The sequence below is a fragment of the Vigna unguiculata genome, chromosome 1 (assembly GCF_037176805.1).
Source record: "Vigna unguiculata cultivar grain cowpea cultivar isolate G323 ecotype 2 chromosome 1, ASM3717680v1, whole genome shotgun sequence".
NCBI classification, from domain to species: domain Eukaryota; kingdom Viridiplantae; phylum Streptophyta; class Magnoliopsida; order Fabales; family Fabaceae; genus Vigna; species Vigna unguiculata.
The window spans coordinates 26,688,440-26,710,435 of record NC_140792.1 but is presented as its reverse complement, the minus strand read 5'-3'; the positions used below and the strand labels follow the sequence as shown (position 1 = coordinate 26,710,435).

The window sequence follows — 21,996 nt, the reverse complement described above, 5'->3', positions numbered from 1 at the left end:
TTATCACTGCCACATCACTCTGCCACGTGGCACGATGACAGGTTGACACGTGGCAAATTTTTTTATTTTTTAAAAGAAATTAAAAAAAAATAAATAATAATAAAAAATTCAAAAGAAAAATCAAAAAGTCGAGAAACTGACATGTGACACTCCCTCTAAGGATGTCAATCCAGATTTAACAGAAAGGGCAAACTTGAGACATTTTAACAAAAGAGGAGACTGAGACTTTTAAAAATTTGGATATCAAATTAAGATTTTAACTCCAAAATAGAGACAAAAACATGATTAAACCAAGAGTTAGTCACATGATAAGATAAGAAAAGAAAAAAAGAAAAAACTTATAAGTTTCTAGAATTTTATATAAAACATCGTAGAATAACTGTTAATATTAATAGATAAAGAGGAAAATAGACAAATCAAATATATATATATATATATATATATATATATATATATATATATAAAGACACACTCATAAATCAGTAGTCCTGGTCTGATTTGGCACCAGGTTAAAACGCGATTGTCCCCTCAGAACGCGAATCCAAACGCGCTTTTGCGTTTCCGATTCCTTTCATCAGAAGCGAAGAAAGTCGGTGACGTTCGCCAGAGAAGAAAACGTCGTCGTTTCGGAGAGCTGAAGCTGTTCCTTATCTGCCACATTTTCATTCCGATGTAGATGACATTGTTCTGTCTCTTTCTCTCTGAGCGTAACCCAAACACCAATGAGGCAGCACAAGCAGGTTTCAGCCCTTAACCGGCGACCCACCGTCCTTTATCTAGTGTTCGCCGCCGCATTGTTCTCCCTCCTCCTCTTCTACATCCAATCCTCTCTCTTCGCAGGTATTTTCGCCGTAACCACACCACACTTGTAATATCAATCATTTTAATTCTGTTTTCTTAATTTCCTTTTAAATTCGCATGTTCAGGGTCCCTTTCTTCGGCTCGCAAATCCGAAATTATCCGCGTCTTGTCTAACTTTCAGTCCAGTGTTCAGCAATGTGTGGTAACTGTTCGATCTGAAACATTTCTCCCTGATGAATAATACTGATGTGGTTATTTATTTATCTTATCATTTCTCATTATTATTGATGTGTAACTCCGGCTACACTCACTTCCAATTCTGATAGGAGAGGCACATAAACAACACATAAGCAACTGAATCTAAGTCTTGTTGTGCGTTTTTTATTTTTTAAGAAGATAGAATATAGTTGTGTTAAGATATGAGCTGATTTTGGAAATTGAAACAGGATAATAGGGGGCTAGGACTCACTGCTCATATTATTGATCATTGTAATTTGATCCTTAAATACCCTGAAGGTACCAACAGCTCTTGGGTATGTCTTTCTGTCTCTTCAATTCTGAGTTCTGAGAACACTTATTTGGTTTAATGTTTCGTTAATGGTCAAACTGTTGAGTTCCCTTTTTTTTTTTTCAATGTTTAAATTATTGCAGTACAACGCACAGTTTAAGCACTTTGAGCCGTTGGAGTACACATATGATGTGTGTGAGGCAATCCTGTTGTGGGAACAGGTGCATTGTCATGGCACTCCTTTTGTTCCTGTTTAGTTTGAACTTTCAGAATGAGTATTTACTTCGGCTGATATGTTGAGATGTTGCAGTATCGGAACATGACAACTGTGTTGACCAGAGAGTATCTTGATTCTCGACCTGGTGGTTGGGTGGATTATGCTCCACAAAGGATAGCACAGTTGTAAGGATCTTGAAACCTTATTTCAATTTTGTTTATTGGGTTGCATGTGTTATCAGTTAGTGTGTGTGCGCTAATGCTTTTTCTTCTTGTAGGGGGACAAAGAAGTGCATCAACAAGACTCTTTGTGAAGAGAACCTCAATGTATTATTACCTGCAAAGCCCCCATTTCACCCACGGCAGTTCCAAACTTGTGCTGTTGTTGGGAATTCTGGGGACCTTCTGAAGACTACATTCGGGAAAGAAATTGATAGCCATGATGCTGTTATTCGAGACAATGAGGCCCCTGTTAATGAGGTATACATGTCAACCCATCATAATGGGGCAAAGTTTTAACAATTTCTTCTTTCATTTCCGTTGTCTTGAAATCCTGTTAGTTTATCCAAAGCATAGATGAAACTGACCACTTGCTTCTGCAATATCCATCTATTATTTTTACTTCTGAACAAGATGCCAAAAAATGATACAGTATTAGAGTTTGTAGTGCATTTATCTGATATGCTATTAAAAAGGTCGCTGATACTTATTTTGTCTCTACGAATTGTGTAGGAATATGCCAAATATGTTGGTCTTAAGAGGGATTTCCGTCTAGTTGTCAGAGGTGCTGCTCGTAACATGGTCCCTATTCTAAAAGGATCTGGTAAGTTATTATTTTTTATAATATTTAAACGAAGATGCGAAACTTCTGTTGAAATTTTGGGCCATATTAGTTGTATTGGGAATCTATCCAGTGTGAAATATAGCTTTAATTTTTCTATTAAAGATTTGGCATGCAAAAAAATCACTACGGAACAATGACATCCTAACTAGATTGTCAATTGAATGTCCATCTATCATTTGTAACATGTCAAAAGATATATAAAAAACTTAAAAAATAAGAATTACCAACAAAAACATGAAGGGACTAGGTCAAACCTCTAAATAACAAAATCAAGAAAATCTAAACGCAAGTAACCCGTACTTGTTCGTAGGAAACTTTCCCTAATAAATTCTGGCATAATATCCAACAAATAAAACTCATGTTTTTCTTCAAAACCATAGTTGGCAAGTTTATCAAGACTATATTACCTTCTCTATAAGTATGATATAGAAAAAAAAAAATGCATAGAAGAACAAAGTTGAAGACATCTAATCCATCTCCCTCGGATTTTCCATGGTACAGGATGAACATCCTTTGAAGCTTCAATCACAAGCTTCGATTCTCATTCCTACCAAAGTTTGCATCGTCCCCATCCCCTTCGATATACTTGTTCAATAGGCTATAATAGAAGCCATGATCATCTCTTGGAATGCAACAATAAGGCCTATTTATGCCACAAATCCTCCCATAAAAAAATCACCTTTAGTGCCTTAAGATAAATACATGCATTGGTAGCGTGTTCAAAACTCCCATGAGCTGCACCATTTGTGTTGCACTTAACTCTTGGGATATTGAGAAGAAAACTGTTGCACACTTTTGGCATTCAGTAGTGTGTGTGTGTGTGTATATATATATATATATATATATATATATATAGTATATATATATATATATATATATAGGGATGTCAACGGGACGGGTAGGGTACGGGTAGTAGCCCCGTACCCTACTTGCTAGATAAATATCCGCCCCGTACCCATATCCGTGTGAATATCCGTTATGTTGGTACCCGTATATTTTTGTAATATCTACGGGTACTCGCAGGTATTTACAAAGAGAAATTTAATATTTAATAAAAAAATTTAACCATAAATTCAAATAAAAATACAATGCATAACGTTTATAAATTTCAAACAAAGTGAAAATAATTCATTTAAATATTATTGAATGACAATTTACAAATAAATAAAAAAATTTAAAATCAATTGATAAAAAATAACCCATTCAAAATCAATGTGTTAATGTTTTAATAATTTTTTTAAATTTAAATTAGAGTATAGTAGGTACGGGTATCCATGGGTACGGATACTATGATACCCGTACCCGTCCCGTTAGCATGCAGGTATAAAAAATACCAGTACTCATTACCCGCGGGTATCTATTTTCAATATCCATTTTTTACTCATTGCGGATTTTATCCGCGGATATGAATTTTTTTGACATCACTATATATATATATATATATATATATGTATATGTAGAAAGTGAACTAAATGCCTATGATAGCGTATGTCCATTTGCAACCAACAACATTTTTTCCTAGAGGAAGATGAACCAACTGTCGTATACCACTTTGCTCAAGAGTATGCTTTTAACAATCATGTTTTGTTGCTATACAGGACGATCAAGTGTTTCACAAATATTTTTTGGAAACATAAATAGGAGATAGAGAAGATACAAAGAGAAATATGACGGAGATAAATGATGATAACACAACAAATTATAAATAGGATGGGAAGTCAGTGGAGGATGGTATTGGAAGTCAGTGGAGGACGAGTAGATCAAATACCTTTCCTAAGAGTTATAGGCTAACTAGAGCTTTCATCCTAGGGATCCATGCTATTGGAGGTCAATGGAGGAGTACATGAATAAGGAGGTTATGCATGCAAAGTTGGATATATTCTGTGTCCTGTGGAGATATGTGAGACAAGGTTGTGGGGAGGACTTGGGGCGAATGTTGGTTTAAGAAGAGGATTGGTCTTCATGGTTGGGAGACTTATGATGAGGAACCAACAATGGGCTAAAGTAAAACCAATTGGATAGTATCTAAGCCTTGTAAAGAAGAAGTAAATAAGGGGGTTCCTTTAAAAAAAAGTAACATCGGAAAACATATAATTGTTTAGTGTTTGAAGAATAATATTAGTTCCCTTGCTGAGTATGAGAATATCCAAGTAAGACACATGATAGATCGAACTAAAGGCTTATCCAAACTTGGAGAGGCATCTTGAGAAAAACAAGTACAACCAAAAACTTAAGAAGTATGATATAATGGTTTAGTTGGAAAAATTACAGAATGAGGATTTGTTTCTTAAACAAAGGAGGAAGACATTCTATTTATGAGAAAGCATGTAATGAGAACATCATCACCCCAATGATGATCAGGAATATTAAAGCAATAAAGTTTGCACAATTTCAATTAAGTGTCTATTATTCTTTATTCAATTCCATTTTTGTAGTTTATGGGGATATGTGGATTGATGTAGAATGCCTTGTGAAGATAAATAAGAAGAGATATTAGAGAAATATTCTTTGGAGAACTTTGATTATTTCTCCAAATTTATTTTATTATTTCATTGAAAAAGGACATAAAAATGGACAAAAATACAAATAATTTTTTTATTAAATAAATCAAAGTACAACGAGAATATTGATCAATAAAAGTGAAAAAAATATTTGAATCCAAAAGCTGTGCATGGCTTGGATACCAAATTTCCGAGTGAATGATGGAAAAAACAAAGTTATATTTTGTTTCATTTTGCCTAAGAAAAGATCTAACATGTTTCTCCAATTGACATTTTTTTTACATTATTCACACTCTAACATATTTTAGTGAGTCCTGCCACCATTTCCTTTAACTAAGACAGATTTGGATGACCTAAGCGATCATAAATAGGGTTTGGAGAGAGATGCAAAATACGACAGAGGGATTGGTTTCTAAATAATGGATTCAAGATTCATGTTCCATGTCAATCAATCAACTTGTACCATGTTCCTGTACAACAAAAAAATAAAAATCAAGGGCCATAGAACAATTCAATGACTTGCTGATAAAATTCCGAATAGAATTGTCTCAAAAGTTGGAAATTGGGGTTGGGGATTGGAATTAATTTAAACAGGAAATTAGGAATTGAAAACGTAACAATGAAAACTTGGATAAAGGAAGGTACCACAAACAAAATAAGCCTAAGGATTATCGTCACAGAAATTAGCAAAATCAGTGAATTATTGATAAAGTCACAAGATGCACTGATAAAGTCACAAGATGCACGAAAGAACCCTAGCATAAAAATATTCTCACTTTTGTCAAAATCATCCGTCCCTTTTTCTGATTCCAAAATGTTTTAATACACCTTTATTTTCAAAGTTTTTCCTCATTTCTAAGTACAGAAAGAAAAAAACACCTATATCATAATAAAGTTTATTTGACCCGGTGGTTAAGTGAACACATTCTAAACTTGCGGTTCTGGGCTCATTCTAACTTTAATTAATATTTTAAACAATTTTACTTTATCTCTCCAAGCATGTTATACATGTAATCAACCTAGTATATGCTCAAAGTGGTGGGCTTTCCACAATTGAGCTTGCAATAGATGAACCACCTTATGCTCTAGTGACTCCTGTCGTCGTGTCCTTGGGCTTCACGTCACTTGGTTAGTTGACTAAGGGTAAGGGAGATAAAATTAAAAGGACAATTAGGGATAAAGAGAACACATTTCAAGTTTAAAGAGAGAGACATAGCGAACCAATTCCCTTGGTAGCAACCTTAGAGCCATTTGCTAGAGTAGTGACTTGGTTAGTTGACTTAGGGAGATTTAATTAAAAGGATAATTAGGGACAACGAAAACACATTTCAAGTTTCAGGAAGGAGAGAGAAATATTGGACCAATTCCCTTGGAAGTAACCTTAGAGCCATTTGCTAGAGTAGTTAGATGAGGAAATTTTGGGGAAGATATTGAGGCGAAGAAGGAATGATTACCAGAGATGTGATAAGACACACTTAAAAGTTGAATCAATTATCCATAGACCTTAAATATTCAAACATTGAGAAATGCAGGTTGTTGAGTTGAGGTACGAGGTGTTGAAATGATTGGGCTTGGTTGTTGGATTTGTATAGAAGGTATTCTGGATACTCATCCTTAGAAAGCTTGTGTTCATTTTCTTTGGCTTGGATACATCGACTATTTTCTCAAGACAACCATGCAAAGAAGCAACATGTTTCTTGGGCGTGTCCCATCCTCTTATAATAAGAACACTAAGGTCAACCACTTCTGCTCCAACGTTCACCTTGACTTCCACGTCCTCCTCTCCATCAATTAGACATCATGACAAAGGATCCAACAGATTCAATCAAATTTCCACTCCTTTTAAGAGTAGGGATATTGTAGAAATCGTGTAATTAATCTTCCATTGAATGAATCTCTTGGCCTTGGCAAATTTGATCATGAACATGATCCAAGTCTGGATTCATAGCACATAAAACCAAAACCATATATAATTGATAATGTTTTTGCTTTATTTCTTCCTGTGAATTGGCTTCAAGGAACATCTTCAACTCTCTTATTTCCGCTCGAGCTTCCGCAATAAAGGATATCATGTCATTGTCATTGATAAGAGTAATATATGCATTGAATTATTTAAGCATATGAAACACAAAAGTAAACGACAATTTGAATCTCCTCCTTGTTTTAAATCATGAAATAGCTCATGAGAAACTTGAGTCAATGATTCCATGCACAAGATTTAAATAGGAGTAAGAGCAAAAATAGAACTGGGATTCAAACATATGAACACAAATAAGAAGCAAAGTAGATGAACATATCATGAACATGAAGTAAATTGTGGATAGAATAGATCTACACAAATAATAATCGAACAAGTTAAGGATAGAAGATAAGAACTAGAAATCAAAGATAAAATGATAATAAGACTTTGGAGAATGGAAGAATGATTGTGCCACTTTTGTAGTGGGTCTTCATGTTCCTTCACAAAGATAAGCACCAAAAGTTGAATCACTACTTGACTTCCAAGAACCAAGACAAGACTCTAGAAAAGTGATCACTCTCACAAGAGCTTCTACAAATCTCTGAAATTCTCATATCATAAAAATGATTTACGAAGAGAGGGAGTGACTATGTATATAGCCACTCAGGCCAAGCTTTGGCTGAGAATTACATAGGAGAAACAAGAGAATTCAAAAATAAAATTCAAATTTTAAAAATTCTAGATCTAGATCAAGGGCCAAGATGATCTCCATGTTTTCCAAGATCGTGTCACTCTTCATACTTGGGATGCATCATGTAGACATCGAACATATTTTTGGCATTCCTCCAAAAGAACAAGTCTTAAAAGTTTACAGAGTTCCAATAATATTGGGTTCTACAACATAGTACATGATTGAAAATCCATTGTAGCTGACAGCTGCGGACATAGTATATTGGAAACAATTGTATTAAATTGAGAGACTTAAAACATATTTAAGCCTTTTAAAAAAGTTTCTATTTTGATAAACATGTAATAAAATGTTGGATTCCTGTAACTATGTGTTGACAAATATATTTATATATCTGGGCTTCTCAAGACATGGGAAGTAGAAATCGAGAAGTTCACTAGATATTATGAGATTTTAATCCTAATTTTTTTCTTTTTTTTTTGTCTGTTAGTTTATGGTATCTATATATGAAAGGATTAACACTTTTGTTCTTTTGCAGACACTGAGGTTCTCATAATCAAAAGTCTGACACACAGAGAAATCAACGCAGTTATAAAGGTGATAATCTGTTCTTTAATAACCATTTTATTGAATGCTTTTAGGTATATATCAGTACAGATGGGAGCAGCTGGATACCTAGCTACTTACTAGAATAGGTTTATCTACATTTTTTTTAAACTACCTTTTATTGCAGACCATACCCAACCCAGTCTATCTCTTCCAAGGAATTGTACTACGTCGAGGTGCCAAAGGAACTGGAATGAAATCTATTGAGTTAGCGCTCTCCATGTGTGATATCATTGATATATATGGGTTCACTGTTGATCCAGGATACACTGAATGGTGAGTTTCTATTTTGATATTGATTATTTCTCAAATTCTTGGTGTTTCCTCCATTGATACACCAAATCTTAACTTTTAAATTATTTGTTTATTTATTTTTGTAAATGTAAGGTTGTGATACTAAAAGACTTTCGAACATTTTTATCTTCCCTTTTTATCATTTGTTTTTTCTTATAGGACAAGATACTTCTCTAAGCCTAGGAAGGGACACAATCCACTTCAAGGAAGAGCGTATTACCAACTTCTAGAATGTCTTGGGGTATACATTAATTATAAATTTCTATACACAATATATTTAGAGTGTATATTTTATAATGTTTTCGATTTGGGTTTTATTGTCAGGTAATCAGGATTCACTCGCCCATGAGATCTAAGAGGAGGGAAGACTGGTCAGATATACCTAGTAGAGAAATGATAAGGCAAGCACATGCAGCAGCTTTGCGCTTGAAAAGGAATGAAGACGGTCATGGAGGTGATTTAGGACAGTTTGGCAATTGTAAGGTGTGGGGCAATGTGGATCCAGATAACAGTGGACCTGTCTCAGGATCACCAGACATGAGTGATGTCAGGAAATATTCAAATTATAGTAAATGGGAAGTGATGCCTTTTGAGAGTTTGAGGCGGGAAGCACAGGATTATTATAAGCAGATGCAAGGGGTCTCTCTATATAAAATGGATGGCAATAGGTTGGATGATCTAGTCTGTGTGAGACATTCCTTAAAATCTGAGGCGTAAATGGTGCCTTTGCTTTCTATTATTATTGTTTGATCGCGCCCAACCTTCTATAGAATCTGGGATGAAGTTACATTCTGAGGGCTGCTGTCATAGCCCCCCAACAGCGTTCTGTTTCTTCACTTATTGCGGCCAGAGCGTAGCACCAATCTCAACTCCAAGTGAAAAAATGGAGTGAATATGCATAATTCCACCAATCCAGGTGATTCACGTTAGGGTCAAGAAATTACACTACAGGAATTCTGAACCAGAAGTTTGTTGTACCATTTTTTTTTTCAGTTCTGGAATGGACAGTCCTTAGTCTGTGGCATGATAGGTGTCTGTCTTCTATAATGTATTAATTGGCTAAAGAAGTATCTGCAAAAAACATTTTTTTTTTTGTGATAATGGATAAAGAAAATGATAGTGAGCTGTTTTGTTTTACGAGATTTTCAATGTATTTATTTCGTTGCTGAGCTTCTTTTCTCCCCTTTATTCATGTTTTTTCTCTTTTGCTCCACTTGCCACAATTCTTAAGTTCTTATCTGGCTTTGTACCACAAATTGCTGCTTGAGTTATTTTGCTGAATTTATCTTTTCATTTGCTTACTAATTGGTCAGCCTCAAGAAGATCACTAGCTCTTCAAATATTTGTGACTCATGCAGCATGTTATCTGTTGGATGTAATACTCAGAGCTGATCCTATTCTTCTAACATTTAACTAGTTCTATTAGGCAATTCTCAATTGTAAAGATGTGCAGATAAAAAGTTTTGCCTTGTTAATTAATCCATCAGCAAACTCATTTTTTTTACATTTTATTTCGTTTTGTTCTCCCTTATCAGCTTGTCAATTTTACTGTAAAATTTATAACTTAATGATTTAAAACTTAATTCCTTTGTTTACTTAAAACATAAATTACTTTGTTTACTTAAAACTTTTAAATTAATAATTAAGTTGCATTTTACGGATAGAGCTTCTCTAACAATTGCTTTATTCATTTACAAAACTTAAATTTAAAACCTCAGATGAAGAAGGTAAATTTTTCCTTATTACAATGATCAAAAAATTCCAAGAGCATAATAAATATCTGGAGTTGATGGAAGCCGCTATAGCAGAACGATCCCCAACACAAAAAGACAACCTTATCCTACACCTTAAATATCTCACTTCATTCCACTCTTGCACTGTCATCCTAAACCTTATCTCACTCCATCCTCTTCTATAAATAGGAATCACTGCTCCTCATAATCTTAATCCAAGCTCAAAGTTCAACAAACCAACACCTTCAAGATGCAAACAGCTTTAACCTTTGCTACCCCCAACGTTGTGCCTTTGGCACCTACAAAGACTGTCACCCATCTCACCAACTTCCCTACCAAATTGAAATCCCCACGCTCCTCCCCTCGTTACTCTCCAATTAGGGTTGCAACCGCCGATCCTGACACTTCAACAGTGGACTATAACTCGGCCTTCTCGTAAGTCATTCCTTCTGACTTAAAACTCTTTTGTAAATTGAGATTTGCATCAAAATTTCATGTCTGAGTTTTTGTGTTTTAATGGCTGCTTTGTTTTCAGAGTGTTTCCAGCAGAAGCATGTGAAACTGTGGGAGGGGAAGCCTGCATGGCAGAGATGTACCCTGAAGCCAAGCTGCAGCCACAAGCCAAGAACGACACACCACGCACAGCTACAGAGAACGTTGAGAGAGAGTATCTTGAATACAATGATCCTCAAACGTAACCAAACAGATACCCTTTTACAAATACCAAATCAATTGAGATCAATTTTCAAACACTCTTTTGAATTCAGAATATACTCATTTTATGGACTTCATTCATAGATTTAAATGCAGAACAGTGGGAAAGCATTATGATATTGTGGATGTGTTTTGCAGGGTATTTCGGGGAGAGGCTTGTGATGATCTTGGAGGAACTTTCTGTGAGCCCGAGTTTCAGAAGAATGTCTTCTAAACTTTTCATATCAACTTCTAGTGATTGAAGTCTTTGGTTGTACAGTACTTAGATATAAACTCTGTTGAGTTTCGTATAAATTTTACAATAATTATACACTAAATTTCATAGCCTTGCCTCTCTCTTCTTCATTAATAGTTTTGACGATTAGTTTTACTATGTTACTGTATTGACAATTGAATTATTGGCGAATAAAAATCGCATACTTTTAAAAGATTAAAAGATTAATTTTTTAATTAAAATTTGAGGGGAACCAAGTTGTACATTGATTACTCTATATAGATTAAAATTGAATTTGAGCTTGTTTCTTATTTTAAAAAATATAAATTTAAATAAAAAGTTGTCTTCGGAAAAGCGATACCAGAGGATTTAGTAAAGAAATGGAGTAATAAAATTTGAATTCAAGTTACAGGAAACTGGCGTAAATATTGTGAATGCCTGTACGCGTTTTTTAAATATATATTAGACAATCATATTGTAATTTTATTAAATTAATATATAAAATAAAATTATATTTACTAAAAATATCAGAAATAATAGAAGAATAATAGTTAATAAAAGAAAAAATAAATATATGATTTTATAAAAAATTTATAAAATTAATAGTTAATTTTTAAAAATTTAATAAATAATTATATTTTAAAAAATAAAATTAAAATTTTAAAATATAAACATAAAATAAATTTTTTTTTTATATATTGCTATAGATGTTAAACCGTAACTTTTCTTTTGACTGAAGTTTTAAAATCGAGAAAAATCCATGGGTCCAATGAATGTAAATGCTTATTTAGGCTTTTGTTGTCTTAAAGCGAATACTAACCTACTCTAAAATCTAGTGCAATATATATATATATATATATATATATATATATATATATATATATATATATATATAACATTATTCCACAATTTTAAATTCTAAAATAAATTAAAAAATATTTTAAAGTAATTAGTTATCACATTGTGAATTGTACATGTGAGTTATACAGTGTAAGAAGATTTATATTGTCATATAATTATAAATCACCATAAGTTTGTTCATTTATTAAAAGCAACACTTAATAGATACGTCTAACCTGATTTCTGATTGATTGAAAATGCAAAAATCATATGTTATTAGTTTATAGAAGTTAAAGTAATAGTTATTTTTGAAAGGCTTCTTTGTAATTCTTATTATTACTAGGATATATATTCATTCTATAATGAACAATACAGTCAGAAACTATATGTGAAACTTTTTTGCCGATAAAAATAAAATATGTGAAACTTGAAAGAGGTTAAAAAGAACAGTGTTTGAGACAATTACATTAATTTTTGTTGATGGTATAATTGAATGTGTAACATCTGAATTGAATTAAGAAGGTGCAAAGCTAAGTAAAATTTTGCAGGAACAATAAAAGCAAAGTATAGTTGGAAATGTCTAGCATTAGATGGATAGGCATAGCACTGTATCAGGCACTCAGAAGCTAAGCAAATCTAACTTTCTGAGACTTATCCATTCACAATCTGGTGAATAGACATCTTTCAATGGCAGCCACAAATTTCAGATATTGCATCGTGAAAGATGTACAAGGATTTATTAGATCACAAGTTAGATAATTTTTTCCTTAAGCTAAAAACAACTTATACAGAAGTTAAATAAATATTTAAAAAGAGTTACATAATAGAGTTTTATAACTTTAGTTTTAGTTTAAAGAGAAATTGATTTTTATTAAGTTTAGATTTGTGTATATTAAACGGAACTCTAGTAGCTTAAAGAGAAAATATCAATCAATATGTAAAATGTTATGAAATCTAAACTTTGACCCAAAAAGCCAACAAAAAAAATTATAAATAAAACTTAATAATTAAAACTTTCAAGACAATGCAAAAACTTTAACAAAATTGAATGAAGACTTAATAATTAAAACAAACCATAATCAATTTAAAACATTAAAATAATTGTGTTGAATTCGTCGAATTTCTTTTGTCTTTTAACTTTTTAGATCCTTTACTTTTTTTTTATATATTTGGACCCTAATTTTTTTTTGAATTTTTACGGTTCAATTCAAACTAACCTAAAAATTGACATGAACACAAAAAATTGACAGAATCTAACTTGCGGTCAAAATTACTCATCGAAGAAGATCTGCTCACTAGGCGAGTTGTTTAACTATCTTTGTTCTTGTTAAGTGAGATTGTAGTTCGTTGGGCAAGATTGCATCGTCAAAAAATGAAAGTTTGTGAACAAAATGTCCCTTCAAATATCTAAACTCGTGTAAAACAATGTAATTGTATTTATACACGATTATTTGGGATTGTCTTTAACGGGAAACAAAAGAAAAGTTAATTTCCACGGATCAAATGTAGAAATATTTAATTAAAAAAAAATGAAAACTCTCAAAAGATAGATATACCATGATGCCCAATGATATTTAAAAGAAATTAATAATGGAAAATTCAAACCAGACCTTATTCTGAGTTCTAAATGATATAAGGAAAAGTTCAATAGAACTTGACTCTGATACAAAAATGATACGATCCTTTACAAAAAGACGACGATATTCTCTAAATTTGAATTTCTTTTGTAAGATAGATGAAATATTAGACATGATAAATCAAAGTTGATAATTTTATAATTATAAAGAATGCAGAATAAGACAAAGATGGATGAACGCCACAATCTAGCAAATTGATAAGTCGAAGGAAGATTCGCCACAAAGAGGTCACTCTTTGATAAGAACCAATAATAGAGACACCATAATCAATAGGATTATTAAGTCAAGAAAGATTTATCACAAAGATCTTAGTATTTGATAAGAACCTGAGGCCTAAGTCAAGAATAAAAAGAATCCTCTCTTTTTTGAAATAAAATTCAATATATGATATAAAGTGATTACATTTTTTGTAGGCCAATGTATTTATAGATCCTTTTAAGATAAAAGATAAAAATAAGCCCCATTACATAGGCTCAATAAATAACAAAAACTGATTTTAAAAATAACAAAAATTGTCGCCTAGCGCCTGGCTGCATCGCCCAATGACCAAAGGCGTCTAGTGCATAAAAAACTCATTCAAGTGTTCGTTCAACGACTCGTGGCTTGCCCAACGGTTTACATGACTTGAATTCTTTGAATTTCCAACTTCTTGGATCATCACGAGCTTGTTAGAAATTTGTTCTTCTTCTTTGACCTTCGAATTGTCATGATTCTTCTTCAAGTTCCTCTTGTATGGATTGCGAAGATAGTCCTCTATCACTTTTCTTGCTTTATTCCTTGAACTCCTTTCATTTTTGGTTTGTTCTTTGGTGTAGACTCTCTTTAGATGTGAACCAATCCCTAACATCTTGGGGGTGGGGGGTGGAAACCAAAGTGCAACTCAAAGTCTAAGAGGGATTGCACAAGAAAGAGCAAAAGCACTTCGAGGTAAGAAAAGGAGGAATGGCGCAAAACACTTGGGAGAATTTGCATTATTTGAGTTGTATCTTTTATTGTTTTTACTTATTGTATCCATAACCAAATTAGGTGACTTGGGGGAGCCTTTGGTGTTCATTAATCTTATAATTAGAACCTTAAACCTCTTTAATGAATTTTTTAGTTGGTGAGTGTGCGTCCGAGGTTCTAAGGGCCAACATGCCTCACCATTGGGCCACATAGTATAACTTGCTTTACTTTTCTTTATTTGTTTTATTCTTGCTTTTAGTTTAATGTTGATGCTGCAATGCAACCAATTTTTCCAACAAGTATATTGAGTAGTTTGTAGTACAACAAGTGTCGTCGATAGGGATTTGGTAGAAAACACAAGGTCTAACTAGTTTGAGTTGAATAAAATAGTGTTTGAGTTTCATAAAAAAATATGAAAACATATTTATTGTGAAAAATAGTATTGATCTAAAACAATAAAATTGGATTAAAAATAGATTTGAGCAAGGGTTGATTTCAAAGTTAAAAGATGTATTGAAGCTAGATTTCACTTCCTTGTCCCCGTCTTGTATTGATTCAGTTAATGTTTATAAAGATACAATCATTCATGTCCTAGTAGTTCTCTTTAAATGTAACTTTAGGTCAATTCCTAGAAACCTAGAGCCTAGGATCATCCAACTTCAGTATGATTCCTCAATGACTACTTGATGAATCATCTGCATTAAGACCAAGACTCTATAACCAACTAGACCCTTAGTTATATTCCTAGTATCTAAAAGCACGACGAGAATTAGTTGGACCACAACTTGGAACTAGTTCCCACTCAATCCCAAGCCAGTGAAATAAGACAAGTGATCAGTTCATCCAACAACAAGCATAAACTAATTCACAAACATGTAATGAAAGCATACTTTGATAAATGAAACAATGCCAATACAAGAGAGTTCCAAAGGGGTTGCATCTTTTCTTCAACACTTAAAGAGATTTAGCTCCTCATACTAGATGAGAACAGTACAACACATGGAAGTAGGGGTGGCAATTAGAGCCTGGCCCGTCGGGTCAGCCCGCAGGCCCGCAAAAAAAACACGGGGCGGGCTAGGGTAGTGAGCTCGTAGTGGCCCGACCCGCATAAGCCCGTAGCCCGCGCGGGCTGGCCCGCGGCCCGCATAAAAAAACTTGTACTTGTGTATATTAATTACTTTTTTTATGGGCTCTTGCATTAACGTTTCAAATTCTTGTATAATTGAAAAAGACAAGTATTATGTATTTTTTAATGTGCTAAAATTTAAACAATACATTGTGTATGTCATAGTATGAATATCAATTTATCATCCAACTCCTCAAAGTCTTTACTTAATTTTGTGAACTTCTTAAAGTTTTCCAATTTTTAGACATTGAAAGTTTTATCATAAAAATTAAAAAAATTAAAAAAATTAAAAAAAAATTAAAAAAAGCGAGCTAGCTCGCGGGCCAGCCCGCAGGCCAAGTGCAGGGCGAGGCGGGCCAGTGTTTGCAGCCCGCATAAAGTGTGTGGGCCGGGTCGGGCCTAAACGGGCCGGACCAGGCCTAAACAGGCCGGGCCGGGCCACATTGCCATCCCTACATGAAAGTGTCATCCTCTCTTGTACAATCAAATAATGTTTACTAAGTATAGGAAGAAGTGTCTCAAAGAGTCTCTCAAAAGAACCCTCACAAATGATTGCCTAAACAAGGGTGCAACTATGTTGTTATAAACTGTCTAGGGGACTAGGGATGGCAAATAAACCCACCCTCATTGCCTGAACTCGTCTCCATTTTGACAACAAATCTCCGCATTGAGTATGGGTATGGGTATAGGGAATCTTTGACTTTTTCAACTAGGTATGGGGATATACATATCCGCCTCGTTCCCGTCCACATCCATATACCCATCATCGTTTAAATTATTAAAATATTCATAGTTAATTAAGTAAAATTATATATATATATATATTATACATAATTTCTATTTTTTATTTCTTCTAATGGTTTGGTTTGCCATAAAATTCATTCACATCTCTAATATATTTTTCATCTTATCATAACCTTTATGCAATTATGTTCAAATGATGTATGTCAATTAAATATTTTTTATGTGTTGCATTTGAATATTTCTATTTTTTTAATATTTTTATTTATTGTGTATTTTCCTTTCATATGAGAACGTTTAACACTCTCAAGTGTTCAATATCATAAACCTTCAATTTACTAGGTAATATAAAAAAATTATCTTCTTTGCCCTATTATTAATTTTTGTTTCATTTGAAGAATTATTTTGTTTCGCTAAAACAATTTTCATTATTTCTCAATCATTGACTATGTTGAAAAGTTTTCTTAAATCTCTAAAGTATTTTTCATTTTATCATACTCTTAATTATATATTTGTTTTCCTTTGTGCGATTTCATTCAATGGTCTCTCAAATTGTTTCTAAGACACACATTTGATAAAATTTTAATATATTTATTTATTTTTTATTTTTATAATGTAAAATACTATTTTGATATATTTTATATAATTATTTTTTATTCTTTAACTCATTATCATACTGTAATTTTGTCACTATAATTGTATAACTAAATTTTATTTACTATAATATAAAATTTTAATGTAATTGTCATGAATTTCTTTTTATCACCAATCATAACATATATTGAAGTTCAAAAGATACAATATCTACGTTACAATTTTATTATTATTAGTTTAATTATCATTTTTTGTTTTATTTTGATCGTGTGATGTGTTATAAATTGTATTAGTGTATAAAAAAGAGATTCATTAATGTTTGCATATTGAAGTAAACAAACCTTTAACATATATTTTAATTTGAATATTTGTTTTGCTTTTCTATTTTTTTTAATTTAAAATTTATCAACTATAATTCATTAATGTTTTCATATTTAATAAATGTTTTGGTTCTCATGAAATTTTATTTGGTATTCTAATTTGAAATGTATATAATTATAATATAAGTTCATTCTAAATATTTGATATTGAAGAAACAACCCTCATCTTAATATTGAATGTTTGATAATATTATGTTTCCTTTGCCGTAATTTTTATTATTTTATAAAAAATAATTTATTAATATTGAAACAATAAAAATGCAAGTACTCATATTGGTATGAGTATATATCCGTTACTCGGTGGGGATGAGACAAAAGTTTGATACCCATTGGGTTTGGATATGGGGATGAGGATGATTTTTTTCGATGGGGATGGATATGGGATAGCAAAACTCGTCCTTGCCCTGCCCTATTGCCATCCGTATAGGGCACTACTTAGTAGAGCACTTGTGACACGAACTATAAAGGTTCCCTCCCTAGGTGGGTCTGGCTTAAGCCTCATGCTTTTGTATTGCAGCTCTTGTGATAACTTCCTAAAGAAGGAGTCTTCATGGTTTAGCCTCAAGTTCAGTACTTGAGGTTTTCTTCTGCACTGAGTTTGCTAGTGTGGCTCTAGCCTCAAATCTGCCGCTTAACTGCACCAGTGTCAGTTTTTCCTAGAATTGATTGAAATTCATCTATTTTCTTTATTTTCCACTTTGACTCTCTATTGATATTGGAAATTGCAAAAAAAGCTAAATTAGGTAGTTTTATACATAAATTCATTAAAATAAAAAAAAACAAGATAAATTCTAAATTTGCCTTTTCATTTAAAGGATATAAAGATCATGACTTGGAGCACATTTGAAGGATAGTTTTTAAGAAAATTAGTTTATGTTTTTGGACTTTGAGTTTTCTTTTAGAAATTTGTTATGTTTCTATGTTTTTGGGTTTTGAGCTTTCTTTTATAAATTAGTTAATGTTTTTATGTTTTGGGCTTGGGCCTTCTAGTAGGGTTCTTAGGTTTTCTTAAACTTATGTGCCTATAAATAGAGGTACCAAAATCTGATGTAGACATTTATATATTGAATTTGATTTCATTAAAGAGAGGATTCTCTTTGTTCTTGGCTTAGGTCTCTGGTTCTTATCAAAGATTAACATCTTTGTGGCAAATCTTCACTTGACTTATCAATCTGCTAGATTGTGGCGTCCTTCATCTCTATCTTATTCTGCATTCTTCTCTGATTTATTCATGTAGTGCCTCTTGAGGATTTAAATTCAGAAACGATCATACTCTTTTTCAGATAGGATCGTATCATCTAGGGTTTTTGCTTATAAGTAAAGATCCTCTGACATTGTAAAAACCACTTTCAAACTAGTAAAGAAATGTTGTCAAATTTATGGCATTACTTGTCACTTAGTCCCAACCTCTCTTGAGAGCATCTAAACACCACCTCACATTCACCATAATCGAAACATTTCTTCCATTTCCATTAAGCTTCCACCCACCTTAGCCTCTCCTACATTGCTTGGAGCCTATAGTTTGGAGGAGGAGCTATTAGGACATTTGTGTCACACAAGAATATTGTTTATGTTTTGATTTTAAAATTATCAAAAGAATGAAGAGTTTTTCAAGCATTACTAAAAGTTGTATTAATATCGAGTTCAAAATGTAAAATTGTTTCATATTCTGTAATTTAAATTGATTTTTAAAATAATCTTGCAATATAGAAATTGTGTTTGTTACATAATAATTCTAGAAATAAGAAATAATAATTATAACAAAAATAAAAATTTAAACTTTATTGACAAGAGTATTTCGATCATGGTACATGGAAGGAAGTTAATTTAAAACATCACACATTAATTGTGTGAAATGGATGTTCGAGAAATGTTTGGTCATATTGTTCTAGTGTGACCAAGTGTCTGGCCTTGAGAGCAATTTTTTGGAGGGAACTAAGACCATGCCATTTCAATCTATTCTTCTTGAATTTGGTTAACCCTTTTAAATTATTTTCATTTATCGATTTGAGCACATAATTGGCCTGTGTAAGTTGGTCAACTATCGTTGTGCTCGAGTTCGCAATACAGTTTATCTTGGGAGTCTCAGATATTAGGACCCTTACTCGTACACGAGTACCATCAATGGCCCTTAAACAATCATGTTTCATACAAATTAAAAGTGTCAATAAATATTGTTGCATTCGTGTGCTTTGAAAAATTAAAATTACAATTATGTCGATTGCTACCTTAAAGTACGAGTAAAATCGACTATTATTTAGGACATGTAGATGAACCTCTATCCCTAACGGTTGGATTATAAAATCTGACTCCAAAGTTAATTCCACTCAACACATTGTGAAAATATTTGCTAACAGTCGACCCAAACTGATGGAATAAAATTGACACTTTGATTCTTCACATTATGCCCTATGATGTTCATAAATTTATTTACTTGTTTCGCCATTGTTCACCGTATGACATCCTTCACTAACCTAGATGTCTGGAGCCGTTGACATAGGTTAATAAGTTCCTCCGGTCCCATCTAAATAATGTCATGACATCAATTAATATACACTAAGTAAGACATCAACTATTGTTTGTGTCGATCTTTGTCTAGAAAAAAATCCCTAACATTATTTCTTGTACTCAAATATATATTTAATATATTCAATGCATATGCAACAATGCATAACATTGTTGGTGTAGTTAGTGTTGTGCACAATTGCAATTGTTGGTGTAAGGGTGTAACTATATTAAAGTCCACACTTACAACATCATCAACTAAATATTTGGCATCAAAATATGAAACCTCTAATTCTTCCTTCATCTAAATTACCTTAAAAAAATATAACCACTATTACATACAAATAAAAATAAAGTTACATTCATTTGTAATTTATAGGCAATTAAATTACCCTTGGCCACACATAAATGTTTTATAATATTACAAAAAATTAATTTTCTTAACATTAATGGATTATTGTGTGGAAGTATATTAAAGTGAGCAATTATTATCAGCAAATTGATAACTTATATTCATTTTTTTTTAATGTTGTGTTGCATAGCTAACTTAGTTAGGAATTTAAAAAATTTTCTAATTTTAAAGAATAATTAAAAAAATGAATATTAAAAAATGTATAATAGACAATTCTAATTATATACTTTTATATATAACATTACGGTAGATGTTATAAACTATAAAGAGTAAAGTTATATAATGTACCATCAAGACAAAATAATACTTTCAACATAAAATATGTTGTAAAATAGTTAGAGAAATTTGTGTATTCAAAAACTCCTATTTTTGTTAAACTAAGTATAAAGTTAATTTTAAACTAACTAAAAATCTTATTAAATTGAGATGTTCGTACAATCTATCAATTTCATCTTTTGAAATTTGGATTATGAAAAATATATTTCTAGAGTGGGTTCCTAAATATTGATTAAAGAAATTAAAAAAAAACTAGTGTACATGTGTATAATAAAGTTATATCTCTAAATTATTGCTCATGACGTTAATCTTATAAAAAAACATCATAATATATTTTGAAACGATTTACTATAACTATTTTGAAACTAAAATACAATTCAATCTACATAATATATACAATTTCATGAAAAATCAATATTTAATTTCACTATCCATTATAACTATAAAAACTAACATGATCATGAAAATAAAAATGGTAAGACTATTAACATTCTACCTTTAGAAGAATTGTCAACCATGAGACACCGCAATGAACTCCACAAGCACGTCTTCAACCATAAAACACTTCCTGCAGGAATTCTACACAACTACTCCAACAACAAAATCGTTCATACAACACAAAACCACATTAAACAACTTTCAAAATGTTTGGAATTGGTTACATGCACAAGAGAATCGATTATGCAATGCTATTGTGTCCATGCAAGGCCTAGATCATGCCATTTAGTGTCACCCTCAACCTCCTTAGGTCACCATGGAGCTGCACAACCCAAGGAACCCTTTCTAGTATCAATTTTTCACCTTTAACCGCTTCCCACAAACTCATCACACGACGCCACATTTATGTCATGGACTGGAACTCACCTGAAACAGGTTGAAGCCAAGCTACACCACACCCTTTCCAGCATACTATCCAAATGCAACTTGCCTACTGGTATATCATATACTCCAACAACCAACTTGATATATTCATTGCTCTTTAATGTCTCATTGAAGACACTCATCTATGCATGGTCAAAGAAATTCAAATGAAAGTTGTGAATTGTCACCTCTAAAGTCTGGCATTTTTCCTGTGTAGTTTAGGAATCTTGCAGACCTGAGCTCCTTGAAGTAAAAGCATAAGCAATAGAAAAATAAACAATAGTGCATGCCATATAAACATATTATTAAATCAAGGGTGCTTTTGTAAAAGCACATCTTTCCCCACAAATATCTTCATATGAGGGGAGATGGCATGAAAGGTGAATCCCACATATCCATTCTCACCCCCCATAAATCAATACAAAGCAATAGAAAAAACCTTCTTAAATTTGTGCCTGCCATTCTCTCAAAACAGTAAATCTATCTAAAAGAACACAGTCTAAAACTATTTGTGCAAGATTGATGTACCTTATAATCTTCTGTAAGACCCAATATTTTCTGCCCTAAATTAAAAGGGGTGCCCCATGTGAGTTGGGCCTA

At 32.4% G+C, this 21,996-nt stretch overlaps 2 protein-coding genes across 2 annotated transcripts; both read left to right on the top strand.

Annotated features, from left to right (window-relative positions):
* Positions 1-495: 495 nt before the first annotated feature.
* MGP2 (MALE GAMETOPHYTE DEFECTIVE 2) lies at positions 496-9,555 on the top strand. Its single transcript, XM_028085046.2, has 11 exons — positions 496-840; positions 927-1,003; positions 1,248-1,334; positions 1,453-1,530; positions 1,620-1,711; positions 1,804-2,005; positions 2,258-2,348; positions 8,057-8,115; positions 8,252-8,400; positions 8,578-8,659; positions 8,743-9,555. Exons 1-11 carry the CDS (start codon positions 723-725, stop codon positions 9,133-9,135), a joined length of 1,428 nt encoding a protein of 475 aa, XP_027940847.1. The 5' UTR covers positions 496-722; the 3' UTR covers positions 9,136-9,555.
* Positions 9,556-10,301: 746 nt separating this feature from the next.
* CCL (CCR-like protein) lies at positions 10,302-11,189 on the top strand. Its single transcript, XM_028062103.2, has 3 exons — positions 10,302-10,586; positions 10,687-10,845; positions 11,004-11,189. Exons 1-3 carry the CDS (start codon positions 10,402-10,404, stop codon positions 11,077-11,079), a joined length of 420 nt encoding a protein of 139 aa, XP_027917904.1. The 5' UTR covers positions 10,302-10,401; the 3' UTR covers positions 11,080-11,189.
* Positions 11,190-21,996: the final 10,807 nt, after the last annotated feature.